The sequence below is a fragment of the Bacillus rossius genome, chromosome 7 (assembly GCF_032445375.1).
Source record: "Bacillus rossius redtenbacheri isolate Brsri chromosome 7, Brsri_v3, whole genome shotgun sequence".
NCBI lineage: Eukaryota > Metazoa > Arthropoda > Insecta > Phasmatodea > Bacillidae > Bacillus > Bacillus rossius.
This window is the reverse complement of record NC_086335.1, coordinates 52,658,674-52,678,891: the sequence shown is the minus strand read 5'-3', so window position 1 is coordinate 52,678,891 and position 20,218 is coordinate 52,658,674. Positions and strand designations below refer to the sequence as shown.

The following is a 20,218-nucleotide window of genomic DNA, read 5'->3' as shown; positions in this document are numbered from 1 at the left end:
AATTCAATTTTTTCTAGCCGAGGTAAAAACTTTTAAGAACCCTAATTTATGAACTGAACCTGTGTAAAATATTTTACTACCCGAATTAAAAGACATTTGCTTAGTAAAAGAATGTGCACATTGTCACTCCAGTCATTTGATATTTTTATGTGTTCTGCAGTGCCAACCAATTGTTAGGAATTTTGAAAAGTAATAAATAAGTATTATTATTAAGAATAAACCTGAGATATTTCCATTAATAAACAATTAAAATTGCTACTGCATTGTTATATGTTATTTATAATTTACCCATTACAAGTATATCCATACCCATGACTTTCAAGCAAATACCTAACTGTGGTCTAGTGGTAATGTAATAACACATGTCAACTGATTTTTGTCTAAGCACTGGATTTTTACACAGAGGAAGTAGCTCTACATAATTTATCTGACCTCCACAAAGTAGGGCCATTTGTATCGCAGTAGTGTGTTCGTACACAAGATTGAAGGAAAGGCAATTTGCTGGGTGCGCAAATACAGGGTGTCCATAAAAGAATGTCCCAGTTTCAATGGTATATTATAACCATTTAATTTAGACTATTTACAACAAATCTTTTAAGATTGAAGGCAAAGTAACCTAGTTTTTTCCTATAAATGTTCAATATGTTAAACTTTAGTTATACGGCACATATCCAACCTAAAGTCCAATTCTTCTCAGACTTAGTAAGTCTGGAGTAATGGAAGCAATAGCCTCTTCATTTCTGTGTATCAACCCTGGTAAATCATTATGTAGCGGTGGAACGTTGACACAATTTTTTATAAAGCCCCTAAAGAAAAATTTGCATGGCGTTATGTCAGGTGAATGTAGAGGCCAGCTTTTCCCTTTACAAACACATCCAATCATTTCAAATTGCCTATTACCATCGGCAGAAGTTTTTGCCACATGGGGGATCACAATTAAACGTTAAACAAAACGCTCATTGAAGCCATCTGTGTTTTCGGCGAGTAAATTTGCCTTCAATAAAGTGAACAATGATGGTTGACACTGTAGGCTCACAACTATAACATGGCAAAGTCTAACTATAAAATTGGTTCTAATGTCTTCTCCCCTATTGTTACGCTCTAATCTCAACATACCCCACCAGTTAATAAAGAAGTTTAACTTAAAAAATAATAAAAATTGCCTCTTAATCTGAAATGACCATATAATGTAGATCTGTAAATGACTGCTTAAATTTCCACAGTGGAGCAAACAGTGAAGATTGCTGAACCATGAACATAATGGAAACATGAAAATAAACTTTAACCTATTTCTTAAACAGCCTGGTTCCTCATGGTCGATGCTGTGATCGTTAACACATTGTGCTTATATGGCGAGGATCACAAGTTGGATTTCTTATGGCATGACTCAAATGTATGACCACCGAGTTGGTAACTTAATACATTACTGAGTGGTACATTATATTACTACACCTTTGCCTTTCTAAGGAGACAGTGAAGGCTTTTATATACATTGATTTATTTATAGGTTTACCTGGTAAAAAAAAAGTTAATTTTCAAAGGGAAGAAGTCTAAAATTAGGATAACTCAATAAGTCATATACAACCCACCAATATTGAAGCAAAGTTCTTAAAAGACATTGTTTTTATTTATTTTTTCTTATTCAGTCTGATGTACCCTGCAATTCTTGACGTGGATCTCAGTTACCTGACATTAGTCTGCTTTTCATTCATGCTTTACTTACAAGTAAAGTTTATATTCTTTTGAAATATTCATACAGCTACCGTTAAAGTTTAAATTTTCTGAAAGTTTAAAGGGCCCTATTCATGATAGGTCCAGCTCCCAGTTCGGACTGCTCAGCCCAAACTGACACAGTTTGTATTGAACTGAGGCCCGCAGCACACACAATCAGTCCAGGTGCTCAGTTCAGACCGAACGGAAGCCTTCCCCACACACAATCAGTCTTGTGGTTGCTGTTGCGATTGGATGTACAGTTTCATCACGGAACATGGATAAAACTTTGGATGGTGTAATTTCAGTTGCCCTTTACGTTATAAAAAAAACACCAAAGAATATAAACAAACATGTCTGCCACGACACTCAGCTGATGTACTGACAGTTTGGACTGGCGAGACGCTGTTCCCACACACGGCAGTTCGGACTGAGGGTTCTTGAGCCCACAGTCCGATTTGATGGAACCATCAGTTCGTCAGTCTATCAGTTCCAGCTGATCAGTACAACATCTTTGCTCACACTTGCCGACTTAATTCGGAATGATTGTGTGTTGAGGACTTAGGCTCCACTGAAGAAAAATATGTACTTGAGTTTCATTAAGTTAACCCTCTGCTTTTTTTTCTTTTATAGTTGGCCACTGTCACCCAGCTGTGGTGCAAGCGGCCACCTCCCAGATGGGCACATTGAACACATGCATCTTGGAGTCTGAGATTGATGACTCAGCGCAGAGAGAGTTTAGTGCCAAATTGCTGAACACACTGCCACCAAATTTCGATGTTTGTTTCTTCACTACGTCTGGGTAAGTGCACAAGACATTGCACTGAAGTTGCCAACCAGAGTTACAGTATGTTTTGCACTATGATGAAGCTATGATGAATGATTGAGCATGGTGACACGAGGTAGTCACGATTCACCAGAGGTCTTTACGGCAGGGTGATGGATAATAAAGTGGTTGGCAATTGCCTATTGTAGCATGGGACAAATTGTTTCCGGCAGCTTGTCTTGTGGCGTGGTGACTTCCATTATTGGAATGCATTCCTCACACTTTATGTGCTTAATTATGTGAACTGTGTTGTCTAAAGTAAAATTTGCTTTAATTAATAAGTTATGTTTAATGAGAAGATATTTCCTCACAAATAAAGTTGCGACCACATTTTTTTTTTGTGGTGTTTGATGCCACACATTGTTTGTTCAGCATTGTTAGTACTTTAAGTGACATCTGGAGCAGTTTGAGTTTAATTATTAGTTTAATATTTTCTTTGTAATACCTTCATTTACGTTTACATCATTAGTCAGTCTGGCAGCTGTTTTAAACTGAGTGTTGTGAGTTTTGCACACCTGTCAGGCATCAAAGTATTTCCTTTTAAATTTTATTATATATATATATATATATATATATATATATATATATATATATATAGTGGCGTTGCCAGGATTTGTGTATGGGGGGTGTTAAGAAGCATGCCCCCCCCCCCCCCCCCGTATTAAAGCGGGGGATCCGGGGGTCCTCCCCCGGGAAAATTTGGATTTTAAGGTGTAAAATAGTGCTATTTTAGCATTTTTCGGTACTTAAATTTAAATATTGTAATAGTAAAAATTTTATTAATTTTAATATGAAATTTGTTTGAGTTATGAATAAGAAATTAATTAAAGATTTGGTGCTGGGGGGGGGGGGTTTTGAACCCCTAAAAACCCCCCCTGGCTCCGCCCCTGTATATGTATGTATATATATATATAGACACACACACACATACATATATATATACACACACACTTAGAACGGTGGGGTAAATAGTAGTACAAGACGACATTTTTAGCTACTTTGACATTTATTTTAATAATAATAATCCATCCTTAAATACCACATTTTTCTTCTGCGTCACAAAAATGTATGAGAAATAAGGGTTAACCTACCTAAATTATTTGAGCTAAATAATTTTATTTTAGTGACAATATTTGCAGTGTTTGTAGAATATTTTTCAGTTAGACATTACCCAGATGTCCAGTGTATCATAAATAGTTTATTTACAATTTTCTAAAAAGCGAATGGTTCAAAACTGCAACTTCAAAGTCACCATGCTTGCAGATCACTTTAGAGGTTAGAACATACATCATGGTATGTTTTGAAATTATTTTTAACTGATGAACCTGCAACCAAAGTTTATTGGTAAAATTAAGATTTATACTATATAAGTGGTTCTGCCATTAAATGTAGTACGTAAATGGCAGCATCATTAACTTTCCAACTTAGATTTACATAATATTATTTTTTGCTAGACATCCAGACCTAGTTGAGAGTATTAGTTGAATTTATTGCAAACTTCACTAACTGGTTTTTTGGTGATATATGTCTCGAAGCTTAAGACTTTCACCATGTAAATTTAATGAAAAAAACAATAATTAGCACCACCTTCAGAGTTGCTACACTATTACTTTGAATATAAGTCCATCTAGTCAAATAAATGAAATTACTTATTACATTACAGATAACCTATTCTGGAGCAGGATGATGATGTGTTTTCAGTACAAGCTGTGCGGCATGCAGTATGATATACTTACTACTGATTACATTTATAACCTGCAATTAGACTTCCACCAGGTGTCAGGAATGCCACTACAAAGACCTTCTTCTCAAGCCCATTTCATTCCCACCCTGTCCCCACCAGGAACGAGTGCTTCTCCCTTTCTGTTCTCCTCCACTCTCTTTGCATCTTCCATGTTGTCTGGTCTCTCACCCTGTACCCATCTCTATGTGACCTGGGTTTGTCTGTCAAAGTGCTGTCCAAGATTGTTGTTCGTCTATATGTTCTGTTCTTGTTGTCAGTCCACTGTTTGTATGTGCTGCAATGTTTTTTCCGAAAAATCCCTTCAACAATATTCTCTTTGCACTATCTATGTGTATAACATTTGACATCTGCTGATTTCCCGTGTGTTAATGTTTATTTTGTTCATTCTTGTGGTTTCTTTATGACATTCAGTTAAAACCACCAATGATGTATATCCGCAAAAATGTTTTTATATTAAAGACTTAGGTATACGTACTGTTAAAATTAAAATGTAGGAAAAGTTATATTTAAGAAAAACACATGTATTTTTTATAGTTTTACCAATCTAAAATTATAGTATGTGGATTTTAAGACAAATTCTGTTTAAGCTGGACGTACTGTGATCTGAACAGAGTGCAGTCCTATCTGGTACCTATAAAATGACACAGGTGAAGTGATGTACAGCAGTTGTGTACAGTTATTTGTTTGTGCTGCAGGACTGAAGCAAATGACTTGGCTCTGCAGCTCGCGAGGAGCTACACACAGAGGAACGGCATAGTCGTGGTTGATGGTTCCTTTCACGGCGCATCACAGCTGGTCATGGACATCAGCCCCAAAGTGTTCCCCAAGCAGCCCCCAGGTTTGCTACAAACTCTCTCTACAATCTACTGTTTTGATCAATAAACTGGCCAATGGTTGTCAAATTTTACAACTTGGTTTACTTCCATCAAGACAAGATAATGGATGTTGTGGCAGTGGTCTCCTCTCCAACTTTTCAAAGTAATTTTTAAGATGTGATATTTTTTTTAGTACTACAGTAAGACATCTGATTATATAGTTCAAGGTCGTGATGCCCTGGTAGTTTGACAATTGTGTACTTCACTTGTAGATGTTTTGAATGGTTTTAAGAGGTGATTCTTTTTTTTTTTTTTGTATAGTCACTTTGTACATATTTTAAATGCAGTGACTTAATTTTGGTGTACATAGGTTTTATGTGAAAATCATGTTAATATAAAATTTTTTTACATTTAGTAACAGTTGGTTACATTTCTAGAACATGAAACAGTATTTTCAGTTAAAGAAAAAAAAAACAGATATGGGACACCATGGTGCCAAGGTGTTAGACAATATTTATTGCATCCTGTGTTAGAGACAGACAGATGGTAGGCCAGCATCATGAGAGAGACTTCCAGCCATGAAATACCTTAGTTATTGTAAGAAAAATATTTATACAACCGATAAGCAGGTATTTCTTTCGGGTAAGTCCCCAGTATGTACTTACTGTGTGTGTTTTATACTTTACTTTGTATGGCTAATCATTGTTCGGAATTCGCCAAGTAGGTCCCGCTGGTCAGCGGCTCAAAAAATAAAATGTGTTTTTTTAGGTAAAAACAAATTAACAGCTCTGGTCTGGGCTGCGCCGCTGAAAAACTCATTTGGAATTTGAAATTTTATTGACCACATCCATCGGTCCCAAGGACATCCTGTTTCCTTGGTAGTACCGAGTGTTAGAAGCGACCACCGGACATATTCGTTGATAAAGGAATAAATTTAGAATAATTTATAAGTTTTTATTAATGTCCAACCATATGTGTTTTTCGAGCTGAGCGATAATTAACCAGGGACTAAATCAAATTATTATTTAAAAGTGAAATGTGTTGTTTAAGTGTAATAAATCTAAAAACTGTAAACATTTGGCTATAAACTCTTATTTGGAACAGAATGTCACCCTGAATAAAATTAACATTCATAAATTTAATCTCTCTGAACTGTCATTAAATTGACTACCAACAAGACACCTTAATTTTGCAAATGCTTTATACATGTGCAATTGAGACCACAGCTGCCGGAAAGGTTTGGATTGTCGTAATGCACACTCCCCAGTCACAACCAGGGCCGGCAAGAGGGAGGGGTAGACGGAGCAACATCCTTGGAGCTCGTACACAAGGCGGGGCCCTGGATGAGGTTCAGGATTTTTTTTAATGCTTCGGTTCACCCTGATAGGACAAAAATTACAAGGCTATTGTTAATAGAATTCTTAGGAGACCTTACAAGTAATATGGCATGTGCAAATCATGGCCACAGTAATGTTTACAATCTTCAGATTTTTTTTTTTTTGTAAATTATGAGGTTTTAAAATTTGTACATTAAATAACGAGGGAGCCCAACAAAATTATTTGTCCCCAGGCCCGTGGTTTCTCTCGATGGCCCTGGTCAAAGCCTCCAGTTTATGATGCAGTCAGCTTCACAAGTGTGACGAGAATAAAAAGGTGGATTCCATTTGCTTTGCTTAGTTTTGTGTAGGTTTCATTGTATATGCATGTTTAAATTGAGTAGTATTAATTTTTATAAAACTCAAGCAATACTCAGAGTTTATTAGCATGTCTTACACCTAGAATATATTAGTGATTAACACATCATAAAAACATTAGACTTAGTTTATCTTAAATGCAATTTCTGAAAATTACAACTCCCATGTTAATGAAAGCAAAAATTTTAACGAATTGGAAAAAACAAACTTTAAATTGTTACAAACTGCTTTTCATTATACATCATGTAAACTACAAAAGTGTGAAAACTATGTGATGATATTAAAATAAGAATAACATGAATATTTATAACCAAACAAATTTGCAGGCAAGAAACCGTGGGTGCACGTAGTTCCCTGTCCTGATGTCTACAGAGGACCGTATGGTGAAGACGACCCTGAACATTGTGAGAAGTACGTTCAAGATTCTAAGTCAGTCATTGACAAAGCCATGCAAGACCAACACAAAGTAAGAATTTACAAACCTTAAAAAAAACTAACAGTTACACTTTGTTACAAAAATGTCGGGCTCAGTTCGGCTTAACTCAAAACATTAAACTCTGGGTGGCCCAAAATATTTTTACCTAAATGTACTGTTGGTAAATGTTTATTACAGAACAGTTTCACTTCATTGAAGTTCTACTTTAAATCAGTTTTTATGCATATGACTTATAATGTTAAAAAAAATTAAAAAAAAAATATTTCTTACATAATAATTTGGTGAAATAAGAATTCAAACATTACTAAGTAAACAGTGATACTGATAATAGAAGATATTAAAGAATATTAAACTGAAAATTGCACTGTTTAAAAATCTTTATCTAATGCATTTAAAATAATGATTAATCAACATTATGTTTTCATAAAACTCAACTTAATTTTGCTTAATCAAATTTTTAACATAGTTTATTCTTGTCACAGGTTGCATGCTTCATAAGCGAGCCGGTCATGGTAGTTTATGGTGTTGTCGTACCACCTAAAGGATGGCTCTCGAAAATTTACAGGTATGTGCGTTTTAACAAAGCAGATATCCACTTGCACATCCACTAAGTTTTCATAGGTCTAATGTCTATAACCATGCATCATTCATAGAGATGGTGATTTATAGCATTTAAAATAATAACATTTAGCATTTTGAATTTGAAATTTAGCATTTTGTAGCATTTTTAAAAACAAGATTTAGCCAATTCTCTCATTTTACATTACTGAAGAAAAGTATATTTTTAAAAAGCATTAAATAATACACATATTAATTATTAACAACCACAGAAATAAAGATCTAGCACAACTACAAAGATAGCCTATCTTGGGAGGTTTCCAAACAACTATTTAGCACTTTTGAGTGCAATAAATTGAATACTTATTATTACAATAAATATTTTTATCCGTGTTCATGGCCAAAGTTGAAGAGCATATAATAAAGGTATTTTCGGATTTTTAACATTTTTTTTTGCAAATACTGCTCAACTACATATTTACCATAATGTTATTGAAACTAGTTTTTAAATTATTTTTTTTAGTTATTTTCAATTTTAGCCCTTTTTTTTGATCGTGCCAGAAACCGTTGCTTGCCGTTTTACCGACTTTTTTTCTTCATCCGATTTCTCGGTGAATCTTTTTTTTGCAGCCTGATGCCCCTCAGATTTAATGTGCTTTTCAAGTGAATCTTTTTTTTTTTCCACTCCAGACGGTGATTACATAAATTGCACATTAAAATATCCGTATCACTTTCGTAGAACTGTTCACTTTTGTATTCATGTATGTGATCGCGAATGAAATTATGTTTCGTCCCATTTTTACCACGAGAAATAACAGTATACAACACATTCACGAGTATGCACGTATTTGTAAACACACCACCTTCCACAGACTACACAAGAACGCGGTTTCACGTGAAATACAGCCAGAAAATGGGAATTGTTAGCGCGGCGAAGCAGTGATGTCGCAATATGGCGGCCTAAAAACTTGTACTCTGCAAAATGACGGACAATCTTCCAGCTAGTTGTTCTTTGCTTTGTTTACAATCGCGATGCACGGATGGTCCTTTTCTTCATTCAATATTTACGAACAATAGTGTTGTGAATGACGTGACAATAAGAATATGCTAGACACCTGCGAGTACTCGAAATTCGAGTTTCGAGTCGAGTTTTTTAGTAATACTCGAACTCGAGCTCGTGGCTTTTCAACAACTCGAAATTCGAGCGAGCTTTTCTTGCACTCTACCTATAGAAAAAAAAAGACTCTCATTATAAGGGAATAAAAGTCTTACAACACTATTATCCTTTACTTTATAATGTAACATGATCGACCGTATACATGAACACATCATTTTTACGTACCCGGGATTTACGAATTTCCGTGATGAATTTTTTTTACTTCTATAATTTTCCGCATAGTTTTAATGTATCACTTTCCTGCTTTATGCGGAAGTATTTCCCGCTTTATGCGGAAACATTTCCCGCATTTTACTGTAAAAAGCGTTTAAATTGTCCGGGGTCTCATCATTTACGCCATAAAATGTATGATATAAAGTCCCGTTTAAAATTTTTATGAAAGTTCCTGCCAGTAATGGCGCACGTAATTATAAATATGAAGAAAAGACAAATGAACAACAAATTACGAAGAAATATGGATGATGTACCATAACTACAGTACAATTCCAATAGTTATCTTAAGATAATTACCATAAAAAGAACTAACGATTCTTTGTGGATACCATAACTACTGCAGAAGCATGATAGTTACCACATTTGCACTATAGTTGCCGTAATAACCGAGATGTGTATTTACCGTGATGGTAATGTATTTATTTAGGACATATTAAAAAAAAAGGATGTTAAATCTTGATATGTACGGTTGGCACATGTTGCTAAGAAATAATGCGATCTGAAAGAATGCAGTACTACTACGAAAAGTGAAAAGGGTACTAGTGGATTTTTAGGTTATGGCAGTCTCTTTCGTTTTTCAGTAATATCGGCCGAAAATTAACAAGAGTATTGGAAGTTGGCAGAAATGCCGATTCAACTAAATATTGGCAAAATCGGCTTCTTCAGTACAGCTCTACATTTGATGACATGAGTAAACATATTTCAGACTACAGGACATTGAAAAAGACTTTAATTTCCATGTAGGTTTATTGTGCGTAAGTTTTTTTTGCAAGTGTAAATTGAATTAAGTAAAATGCTTCTATTTTTATTACTTTAAATTGATTAAACTTAATGACAAGTTACAGATATTTGACACTAATTTCGAGGTTAAACAATTTGGTAAATATGTAGAGTAACGGTATATGCGAAAAAAAATGCTAAAAATCCGAAAATACTTTTATTCTATGCTCTTTCACTTCCTCTTTTCAAATCAACCGGCGGAGATAAGAAATTCCAAATACTTTAGGAGATATAGAATTTTTTAATTTTGCAATACAACACCTGTACAACCATTAGACCGACGCCATTTTTGTTATTTTGCCGTGTGTTCGTGAATGCGTAATAAATAAAATGGTCGATTAGGTCAGGTCAGTTACATTATTAATACTTTCAAACTAAGCGGACATAAAAAATAATGTGAATTAATTTCAATGGTTCTTTAGTTTTAAAGTATTTATAATGTAACTGACCTGACCTAACAAACCCGGACAATATCAAAATAAAAAATAAGACTTTAAAATTAGAAACGTTAAAAACCCACCTAAGTTGGAGGCGGGTACATTTCCTTTGCCATTAGAAGGAAATGATGTAGTCGTTCACCTACGTCGCGATACCTCCGACGGATTAATAAATAAATAAATAATCACGTATTGGTTCATTTGAATACTGGCCAATCACGGAACTGTCACGTGACAAAATTGTCCAATAAGAAACATAATAGATACTCGTAAACCAGAAACAATGGTGATCGCCGCATGAATACCCAGGTATTGTGATGAAAATTAAAAAATTCGATATTCCTAAAGTATTTGGAATTTCTTATCTCCGCCGGTTGATTTGAAAAGAGGAAGTGAAAGAGCATAGAATAAAAGTATTTTCGGAATTTTAGCATTTTTTTTCCGCATATACCGCGACTCTACATATTTACCAACAATTTTACTAAAGCATTCCAGCCACACAGGTTGCCAGCGAGAGATGCTTCTCATCTGCTGTAAACACCATCTCCAATCGTAGAGCTAATTTAACTCCTGAACGTGCAGAACAAATTATTTTTCTGCATGATAGATTGAAGAACAGAATTTAATACTCTATGACAATCTCTCTCAGAATTTTTGTGCCGAAAAGTGGAAATGTTGAAACAATGTGAATGTACTTTTCAAACAACATGATTTTTGGTGCTCAGTTAGTTGAAGCTCAGTAAGGACTCCAGAAAAATTGACAAGGATGAAATTATTCCAAAGTTATGTTACATTTACACAAACATATACGTACTTGTAAACTGTGGTTATGTTAGTTGGATGATATCAGTTACTAATGAACCAATGGAAACAGGTTAGATTCAATGGAAAACATGTTTTTTTTCCTAGCAGTGCAAATTATAAAAGCACTCTGTAAATAGTTACCCAAAATTAATAAGCCCACTTCATTTTAATACTTTATTCAAACATTATACCTACTAAGTTTAAGGTAAAAATAATTTCCCAAAAGTGTAACTGTATCACAAAAGCTCAAGCTTCGAGAACTTTCAAGTAGGCTCGCTCGAGCTTGGCTCAAAGTAAAATTCTTAGGCTCGCAGACCTCTAATGTAGGTCTATCTATTTAGTAGGCTAACAATGATAATGGTTTCTTTTTTTATTTCCATATTTTTCTCAAAAGTTCTCACATTTTATTACTCCATCACAGTAAATTTATGTGCAATAAACTGAAAAAAAAAAACTCGAACTCGACTCGATACTCGCGAGTATTTTAGCAAACTCGCTCGAGCTCGACTCGAAGTGAAAATCTTCTGCTCGCAGAAGCCTAGAATATGCCATAAAATGATGGTTTCTTTTGATACTGAACTGAAACGAAATACAATCGGTAAATAAATTGTGTAGAGTGAAGACGAATCTACGTTTTTTTACCTTGATTTTACATTTATCTCGGAATAGTCTAGATTTCGCATTTTATAGCGAAAAAAATATAATTTAGCATATTTTCGCATCTATTTCGCAAAAACTAAAAATCACCATCCCTAATCATTCATGATGAACTAAGGTTGTTTGAACTACTGGGTCAGTTGGTTCAGTTTCTACGCTACGCAGGATGAGACTACAGTCAATCCTCAAATTTGGGATTTGAGTCTTTAATTTTGATTCCTAATTCTTAAAAACAAAGCTTGTAAAACCATTTGTTTATTTGTAATGAAGCAAAAATTATTTGTTATTTTTAAAATTCCTCTTAAAATATGTTTATACATTTACATTACAGTGTTTTCTCGCATAATCGTCTCACATTTTATTCTAAAATCAAGTTTGAAAAGTAGGGGTGCGACAATTATGCGGAAGAAATTTTTTTTTTAGGTAAAGTTATTCGTAAAAACTAAACCCGTTTATAGAAAGTACATTTATTTAAAAAAAGGTGGAGTATACAAGAGCACACCAAACAATTTATATTAATAATTCATTAAACAAAAACCTTTCTTCAACTTTAAATAGAAAAACTACATCTGTGACGTGAACTAACGCGTAACTACCGTCGTAGTATGCACTTACCACGAAAGAGTGCGGGCTATCAAATGTAGTTAACTCAGCACCTGATAAAGAGCGCGCGAGATATCGATATTCGACTACGTGTGCGTGCTCTAAGGTTATAACGTTTTAAAAGTCTTTAAAAGAAAATTTACAAGTCAGACAACTTCGTATTTCCGTTAATTAATTTAGTAAGTGGTAATGTCTGAATAAATATTAGATTTCTACTTTAAAATACATTGTTTTATACGGAAAATATATCTACACTGGTACACCGCGGCGATGCAGACAATCAGATAAAGGAAATAACGTTTAAAAAGTCTTTAAAAGAAAATTTACATTTCAGACAACTTCGTATTTCTGTTAATTAAATTAGTAAGTTGTAATGTCGGAATAAATATTAGATTTCTACTTTAATATACATTGTTTTATACGGAAAAGATACTTACACAAAGCGCTCTGCATCTAATAGCGGGACCAAAAACATCATGCGAAGTTTACGCGAGAAGTTTTTTTTATCCCAATTTTGATGGCCTAAAATATGGGTGCGATGATTATGCGATAAAAGAGGGTATTTAAAAATAATAGTAAATTCTGTTTATTAATATTGGGCAGCAAAATATTACTTACTTAATATAGCTTAAAATACATTGATTGTAAGTATCCAAAGTATAAAATACTAGCTTTATATCAAATATTTATTTTAGCACATTAACAAAAAAAAATATAAATTTAATAAATATATATGAAGTTTGTACATTTTATGTTGACAAACTTGTGTTTGGTGATATGATCTAACGTACAGTTGATCTTTGCTGTAAAAGCAAATTTTAATAAAATCATTCATTGGTATGGCAAAACGTTTAACATATTGGCAAACCAGTAAAAAGCAAAATCAGAACAGATTGATCAGGATTGGAACCTGTGTGTTCACCCGAACGTGAGATTGTGGGTTTGAATCCCTGTGAAAACAGTTTCAGCTGTACAGCTTGTCTGGCATGCATTTTAGCAGACTATTTAACCTCTTGAGGATGCCACTCACCAGGCAAGGAAGACGTGCCCTCTTCCCGGCACACGTTATGATCAATTTCAGGGTCGTGGATTTGCGCACTGGTAACTTTACCTGTTTCCTCTTTCTTTTGGCTTCGTGCATTGGATACTCACTCACATTTTTGCCACAGGTATTTTGCGGGCATCTTGGCGCGACCTTTTCGGCAGGCTATCAGGCAGACTACACAGTTCTTAAATTATTTCCTGCCGTGATATCTTTAAGGTGCCTCACTTAGTACAAACGGCTAGGACCGAATTCAATACTGCGAGCTGCCGCACCACCACTAGCTTTTATCTTACCTGCTCTCTGTAGCTGCCTTCATGCAGCATGTGTCCAACATTAAAACCTAGGATCATAAAATATAGGACAACTGGGTGGGAATATTCTTTGCTTTTTATCCAAGTCTTCAATGCCCATTTAAAAATGTTTAACCAACTTGAATGTTGACCATGAAAGAACACACACACAGAAAATAATCCATCCAGTATGAATCTGGGGAAATTCCTGTAAGGAAAATGTCACATATGAAACTTAAATGCACATGGCATTTTCTGTTCCAACCCAAAATTAAAATAAATATATTCCAAATAGTAAAATTTTTAAAACTCATTTTAAATAACTTCTGCCCTGTTTGGTGGCTAGTTTTTTTTTTTAATGAGAATTTTGATTTTAAAGTTATTGCTAAGCAAACCTTCAGCTGTTACATTTGCAGGGATTAAAATCAATTAGAAATTGACTCAGGAATTATGATAATAAATTTTACTAATCAAATTGTATGTATAAACAGCATGAAAATCCTCTCACAGGTGACATGGGAGTGAAACCACATGCTTGATCTCGTGTTCAGTTACATCCACAAGGTGGGCGGCTTGGTGATAGCGGATGAAATACAGACGGGCCTGGGAAGGTGTGGGAGCGCGCTGTGGACGTTCCAAGCGCTCGGCGCCGTACCAGACATCGTCACCATCGGCAAGGGAGTCGGCTGCGGGCACCCGATGGCGGGACTCGTGACGTCGCGCCAGATCGCCAACTCCATGCCGGACATCTACCACAGAGTAAGGAGAGCCGCTGCTAGCTCGCTGCATGGACAAGCTTGTGTTCCCGGTAGCGAGGGAGCAATTCGACTGGCTGTTTAAGTGCCAATGTTCGCCTGTGGCAGGGGCGATCGGGAAGGTGGTCCTCGACGTCTTGCAGTCGGAAGGGCTCCAAGAAAACGCCAGGAAGATAGGCACGCACCTGTTGGAGCAGTTCCGGAGACTGAGGGCAGCGCACAGATGCCTAGGTATGTTGCGACCCTGACGTGCGTCTTAAGGCCCACAGTGGTCGAGTGGTCAGGTCACTAACCTTCTACAAAGGTGATCCAAGTTCCACTCCCAGCAGCGTTAAACCAAGTGAGTCCCCATCCTGCCAATCCTCCAGCCTCTTTGTTTCACACCCAATCCATCTCTATACTCTCCTTGATGTCAACACAATGTCGAGCTCCAAAGTTTAGTAAAGAGAGGTTGCTTCGATCCTGTAAGGACAACGTAGACACCCCGACACCCCAACACCCCGCTGTAACATCGTCTGCAGCACAGCCACTCCCGGCCGCTATGCAACACATGCTTGCCGACGGATTTCCCTTGTCAGATCGGCGCTTTTTACATTTATAAATACCTTCACATGCCTCATAACCAAACAATAGTATGTTTCATTTATGCTTTGTAGACTATGATATACAGCGAACAAAATTGTACTTTACAACATTTTATAACATGTGCACTTTGTATAATCAAACGCCTCACAATAAAAATAACAGTTTCCAATTTACGCACATATTATGAGTTGATGTACTTATAAACCAAACTACAGACATGGATAGGAGTGGATGGCATGGTAAGCTGAGCCATGGCCTCAAAAGACGTGATATGCTCAACAATGAAAGCAATAGATGCAATCACTCTATACAAACCTTGGTTGAGCTCCAGTCCCATTTCCATTTCTAATGACCATGATATCAATGAGATGTCAAATGCAAATACGTTCCATTACCCATATGCATATGTTGTAAAGTGTAGGTAACTTGAATAGATTATGTGTTTCCTACACACTTACAGCTGCTACAAGTACATACAATGAAATCTCATTACAAAATTCCTCACTTTAAAGGATTTTTATCTTCTGTACCATACAGGCCTCACTGGATAACTATAGCCTGAATTGCACATATATAAACATTTAAAAGAAAAAAATCAGAAGTTGCAGGAAGTCTGGTGAAAAGTTTTGTTAAATGCATCAAAACTATTAATGGTGATCCTGAAATAAGAGTTAAATGAATTTTGACTTTTATTCTTCTCATGCAAAAAAAAAAAAATTATTCCTTTACAAGATAGCTCTGCACAAAAACACTCATTCACTTCTGCCAATCGCTACTCACAGTTCTGTGCCTTAGCGAAATAATGTCCCTAGCGACTCCATTGTCTAGGTACAAAGAAAACGCAGGAATCTATGTCCCAGCGGACCTACAGACCGGCCTGCGCTGCAAGTCTGAGGCCTAATTTCTAGATATAACATCCAAAAAATGAAGAAATGAAAGGTTTTGAAACTTAGCGGCGGCACAGCCCTGACACGCAGGCATGACATTATCTGCCCTAGGCTCTCATCAAACTGTTACTTGTGAGCCCACCACATCCTTTCGGCACAGTACTTGAAAAAGACTAAAAACAAAAGGCTACGTGACCGCCCGCCACCATGCAGAGAACAAGCATCATGTGACTTAAACAACCAAGCACAGCACAGCACATTACACCTATCCCTCACTTAGCACGTCTTCAGATTGCGCGGATTCATTTAGCACGATGTGAATTTTACTGCCCCAGTCTTGAATAGCACGTCTGTAAATTTCAGTTAATACAAAATCTTGGCAAAAAAAAAGTCAAGCACAACGCCACGAAGTCTGTTTCAACTTCTGTAAACAACAGTTGTGCCGTGGGATATAGTTAGCCAAACAAGGCAGGAAGAGATGCGCGTGCAGGTCTGTCAATGCTATCGGCTGTTGTACAAACATCAGTTATGGCAAGTTAAATTGCTGCTATTGAGTGTAAAGGACCAAATGTTTCTCTGTGTATGCAGCCGTGCTGTACTACTGTTGTCGCCTGGCCACAAACCGGGCCGTGAACTCAGTCTAGCCAGTGGCAGGGAATTCACTCAAACAAAAGCAACAGACGTTGCCCATTCAGCTGTGGGTAACTATATGTGCTTGATCACTCATAATGCATGTTCAATTATTTGAGACAAAACTAGAAGTATTACGGCGCACAGATTGTCATGAAGGCCACAGTTATGTTGGTTGCACTTTAGTTTTAAGCAAGTCGACTCTGCGCATAATCGTACGAAATAAGGACTTTTACCAAGTTTATGTGTCTGATGCTGCTGGTTGTACTAGCGGGAATATATTTGACATTAGATACCGGAACAGAAATGAACACATGGTTCACGTGGGAAAAAGTTGATAAATGAATGTTGCAATGAAAAAAAATAATCATTGGTCTGACAGGATTGGTGTGAACAAGGTGGTGATACGCGAATAAGCACTTTAATTTTTGAAAGATTAAAATGTAACTATCCGGACGGTAATATCAATTTCACTATCAGTAAAGGATGGTTTGGAAAGGTACACAACGTTAGTTGAAGGTCACGCCCGAGCGGGCAAGTCAGCCAGCCAACTGACGATAAACTACATAACCACGTATTTGTCATACAAAGTGCGATGGGAGGCATATAAAGATAAATGGTGTGACATATTATTAGTTGAGTGTTTTTCAAAGCATTTATATTACTTAAAGTATATTTTCCTACACAGTTTTGGAACACATTAAATAAATTAACCTTGATATTTATGGAAACTAATGCTTCAGAATACGCGATTTCGAATAACACAAGCATTTTTAGGAACAAATTAGTCGTGCTAAGTGAGGGAGAGGTGTACAAAAACACAACAGTATACAAATTTCTTAACCCTTGCAACAATGTTTTTCCTGCAAAAAAAATAAAACCTGAAAAATTAAATCTTTCCTCATTGGCTCTTGCAAACACGTGATAAATTTACTGTCTCCTTTAAGAAAGAACATCTTCCGGTTTTCCCATCATATGAATTACTTACAAACAGAACGCACCAGAATGTCTCGGTGCCAAAAAAAGTCTAAAAAATTGGTGCAGCTATGGTGCGCTACTGTTTGTCCTTTCTTTCACCAAAAAAAATACACAATGTCCCAGAAACACAATTATAGCCTCCAAATGAATCCAACGTAAAACACCTGCATAAAAACCATATCTAAAATAAATAAAAACTGAGAAAAAATGCACTTACTCAAATAATAACTTGGCTAGCCAAGTGAGAACCAGTGAAATGGTTTTTCTGAATAAAACCACCAAGTATCAAAAATAATTATAAGAATATTAACAATGATAAAAATACAAGTACAAAAACTAAGTCACTATGTTCTTGGACCACATAATAAGCTGATATTACTAATTACTGCATTACTTAAAACATATTGACATAAAAATACTCTGCAAAGCTGGGGAGGGCAGGGGTCTGCAATGCTTCACTTCAAAGTACTTGTTAGAAGATTCTTACAATATGTTTAAATTTAGTTACAGTGTAGTATAAATTACTTAAGATTATTTAAAAGTATCAACATTTTGTATTTTTCAGGTAGGTACATTGTAATGAAATTTCACTAAGTTACAAAAATAATGACATTTCTCTGCATTGGAAAAAATAAAAATTTCTTGTTGGATTACTATATTTTTACATGCTGAATGCAATCTTTCATTTCAGGTGATGTTCGAGGCATGGGCCTCATCATTGGCGTGGAAATAGTTTGGAGTCAGGAAAGCAGGAAGCCATCGCCACAACTGGCAGAGAAACTTGCCAACAAGTAAGTACCTCACTTAAGGGAAAAACCTGCCTTGCCATCTTGGACATGGTGATTGTATAGTATAAATTCCTATTTCGAAATTTGTATTCCGCTTATTAGCACCTCAAGGCATGAATATCACTTTTTCCAACCTTTTTATTAGACTTTTGCAATTCCAGTTTTTTTTTATTTGGATCACATATCAAATTATTCATGAATAGCAAATATTTTTTCTAATTGAATTTAAATATACAAGGAAACTTTTTCTTTTAGACATTAAAAGTACAAGAAATATTGATGCAAAAAAATTAAAATGAGAGAAATACATATGGAATCATAATTGAGCAAAGAAAGAAAAAAAATGGGGGGGGGGGGGGGGGGGGGGGGGGAGTTAAATATTATCTGCCCAGAGCACTAGCTACCTGAAATCAGGGCCTGCTTGTCAGTAGAAAGTTGTTTCAAAATGTTTATAAATTATGTATTTCAACAACAGTGCAGTTATGTGAGAAGAGAAATGCTGTATTTTTTTGTATCCTGTCTTGTTAATATTTGTGAAATTGATATATTGATATAATTGATAGAAAATGTTAGTAACACTACGATAGGAACAAAAATAAAGTGGTAAATAAAAACTGACCAAAACATTGCTGAAATAAGGCAATAAGGCAAACAGCTGTGCAGAGTTTTAGTGTGACAAATTAATGTAAAAAAAAAAGGGCAATTTTGGTAGTATCAAATATTCATTTGTCTCCCCCCCCCCCCTTTCCAAATTTGTATTATTTTAACTATGCATTAAAACTTCAGAATTTTTTATTTTGTTTAACATTGCAAATTACCAGTGAGTATCCTTAAAAATCTCTTTAAAAATATTGGGTCTACATCTAAATATGATATTAACATTCATAAAATTCAAAATAAGATAAAATGGGAGGTACTAAATACAACAGCACACCAGTCCTATCATCAGGCAATGACAATCACTTTTTTATTGGAATGTATTCTAGAAAAACATATGTATTTTTCTCTACTTGAAAATGACAGTAATTATAAGTGCCCCATTACATACTAATAATAAGTAATGAAACACGAAGTACAATTATAAAATATGTAGTACCTTCTCTAGTAAACATAGCCATTCTTCTCTTTCGCTAAATATGCAAAAATAAGAAAAAAGACGAAATAAAATTTTATGATGCTACATACAGCACAAACATCAACATATCACATTTTTGGTACCACAGTGGGATAAAAAAATAACACAATCAAGATACCACAATACATGTTGTGTTGCGATTAAAAAAATATTACATACAGTACAACCCTGTTATAACATTCTCCAAGGGACCAACATAAAAAAATGTTATAAGCAGGAAAATGTTATAAGCAGGAAATCATCTTCACTTTGTAAAAATTACGCGTGGATTGATTAAATTAAAAAGTTTAGGTAAAACAACACAAAATACAGGAGTATTACACTAAGTACAGCAATAGAGTGGAAAATTGGTTAATTTTATTTATAGGTAATACCTAATACCTAATAATATGCTAAAGAAAAAAAAATGTTTTGTACGATACAGTTCAGAGTCGAAACAGAAATATTCAACTCTTTTGCAATCACAACATGCGTTTTGTTGGGGTTCCTGTCCACTTGGTTATTAAACTGAATTTTTTCAGCTACAGAATATATTTTCGCTTATATTTACCGGCCATCATAACCGTACAAAAACCTGAATAAAATTTCAATACGGCGTATTTTAATTAAATACGACCGTGACTACAATAAGTAAAAAAAAAAATTACGGTAAAGGTTAACCACAAACAAAA

The 20,218-nt window shown here is 35.3% G+C and overlaps 2 protein-coding genes across 4 annotated transcripts in view; one reads left to right on the top strand and one right to left on the bottom strand.

The window, feature by feature from the left end:
* The window catches only part of LOC134534024 (5-phosphohydroxy-L-lysine phospho-lyase-like), a 45,169-nt gene that overhangs the window by 18,837 nt on the left and 6,114 nt on the right, over positions 1–20,218 (top strand). Inside the window, exons 3-9 of the mRNA XM_063371964.1 lie at positions 2,344–2,512; positions 4,976–5,118; positions 7,116–7,255; positions 7,708–7,790; positions 14,341–14,548; positions 14,631–14,775; positions 18,316–18,415. Of these exons, the coding sequence (XP_063228034.1) occupies positions 2,344–2,512; positions 4,976–5,118; positions 7,116–7,255; positions 7,708–7,790; positions 14,341–14,548; positions 14,631–14,775; positions 18,316–18,415 (988 nt within the window). The remainder of the gene's footprint in view (positions 1–2,343; positions 2,513–4,975; positions 5,119–7,115; positions 7,256–7,707; positions 7,791–14,340; positions 14,549–14,630; positions 14,776–18,315; positions 18,416–20,218) is intronic.
* Positions 14,238–20,218, bottom strand: part of LOC134534025 (AP-5 complex subunit beta-1-like) — a 37,399-nt gene continuing 31,418 nt past the window's right edge. For all 3 annotated transcript variants that reach the window (XM_063371967.1, XM_063371966.1, XM_063371969.1), the window contains one exon: positions 14,238–14,538. The gene's annotated coding sequence lies outside the window, so the exon portion shown is untranslated. The remainder of the gene's footprint in view (positions 14,539–20,218) is intronic.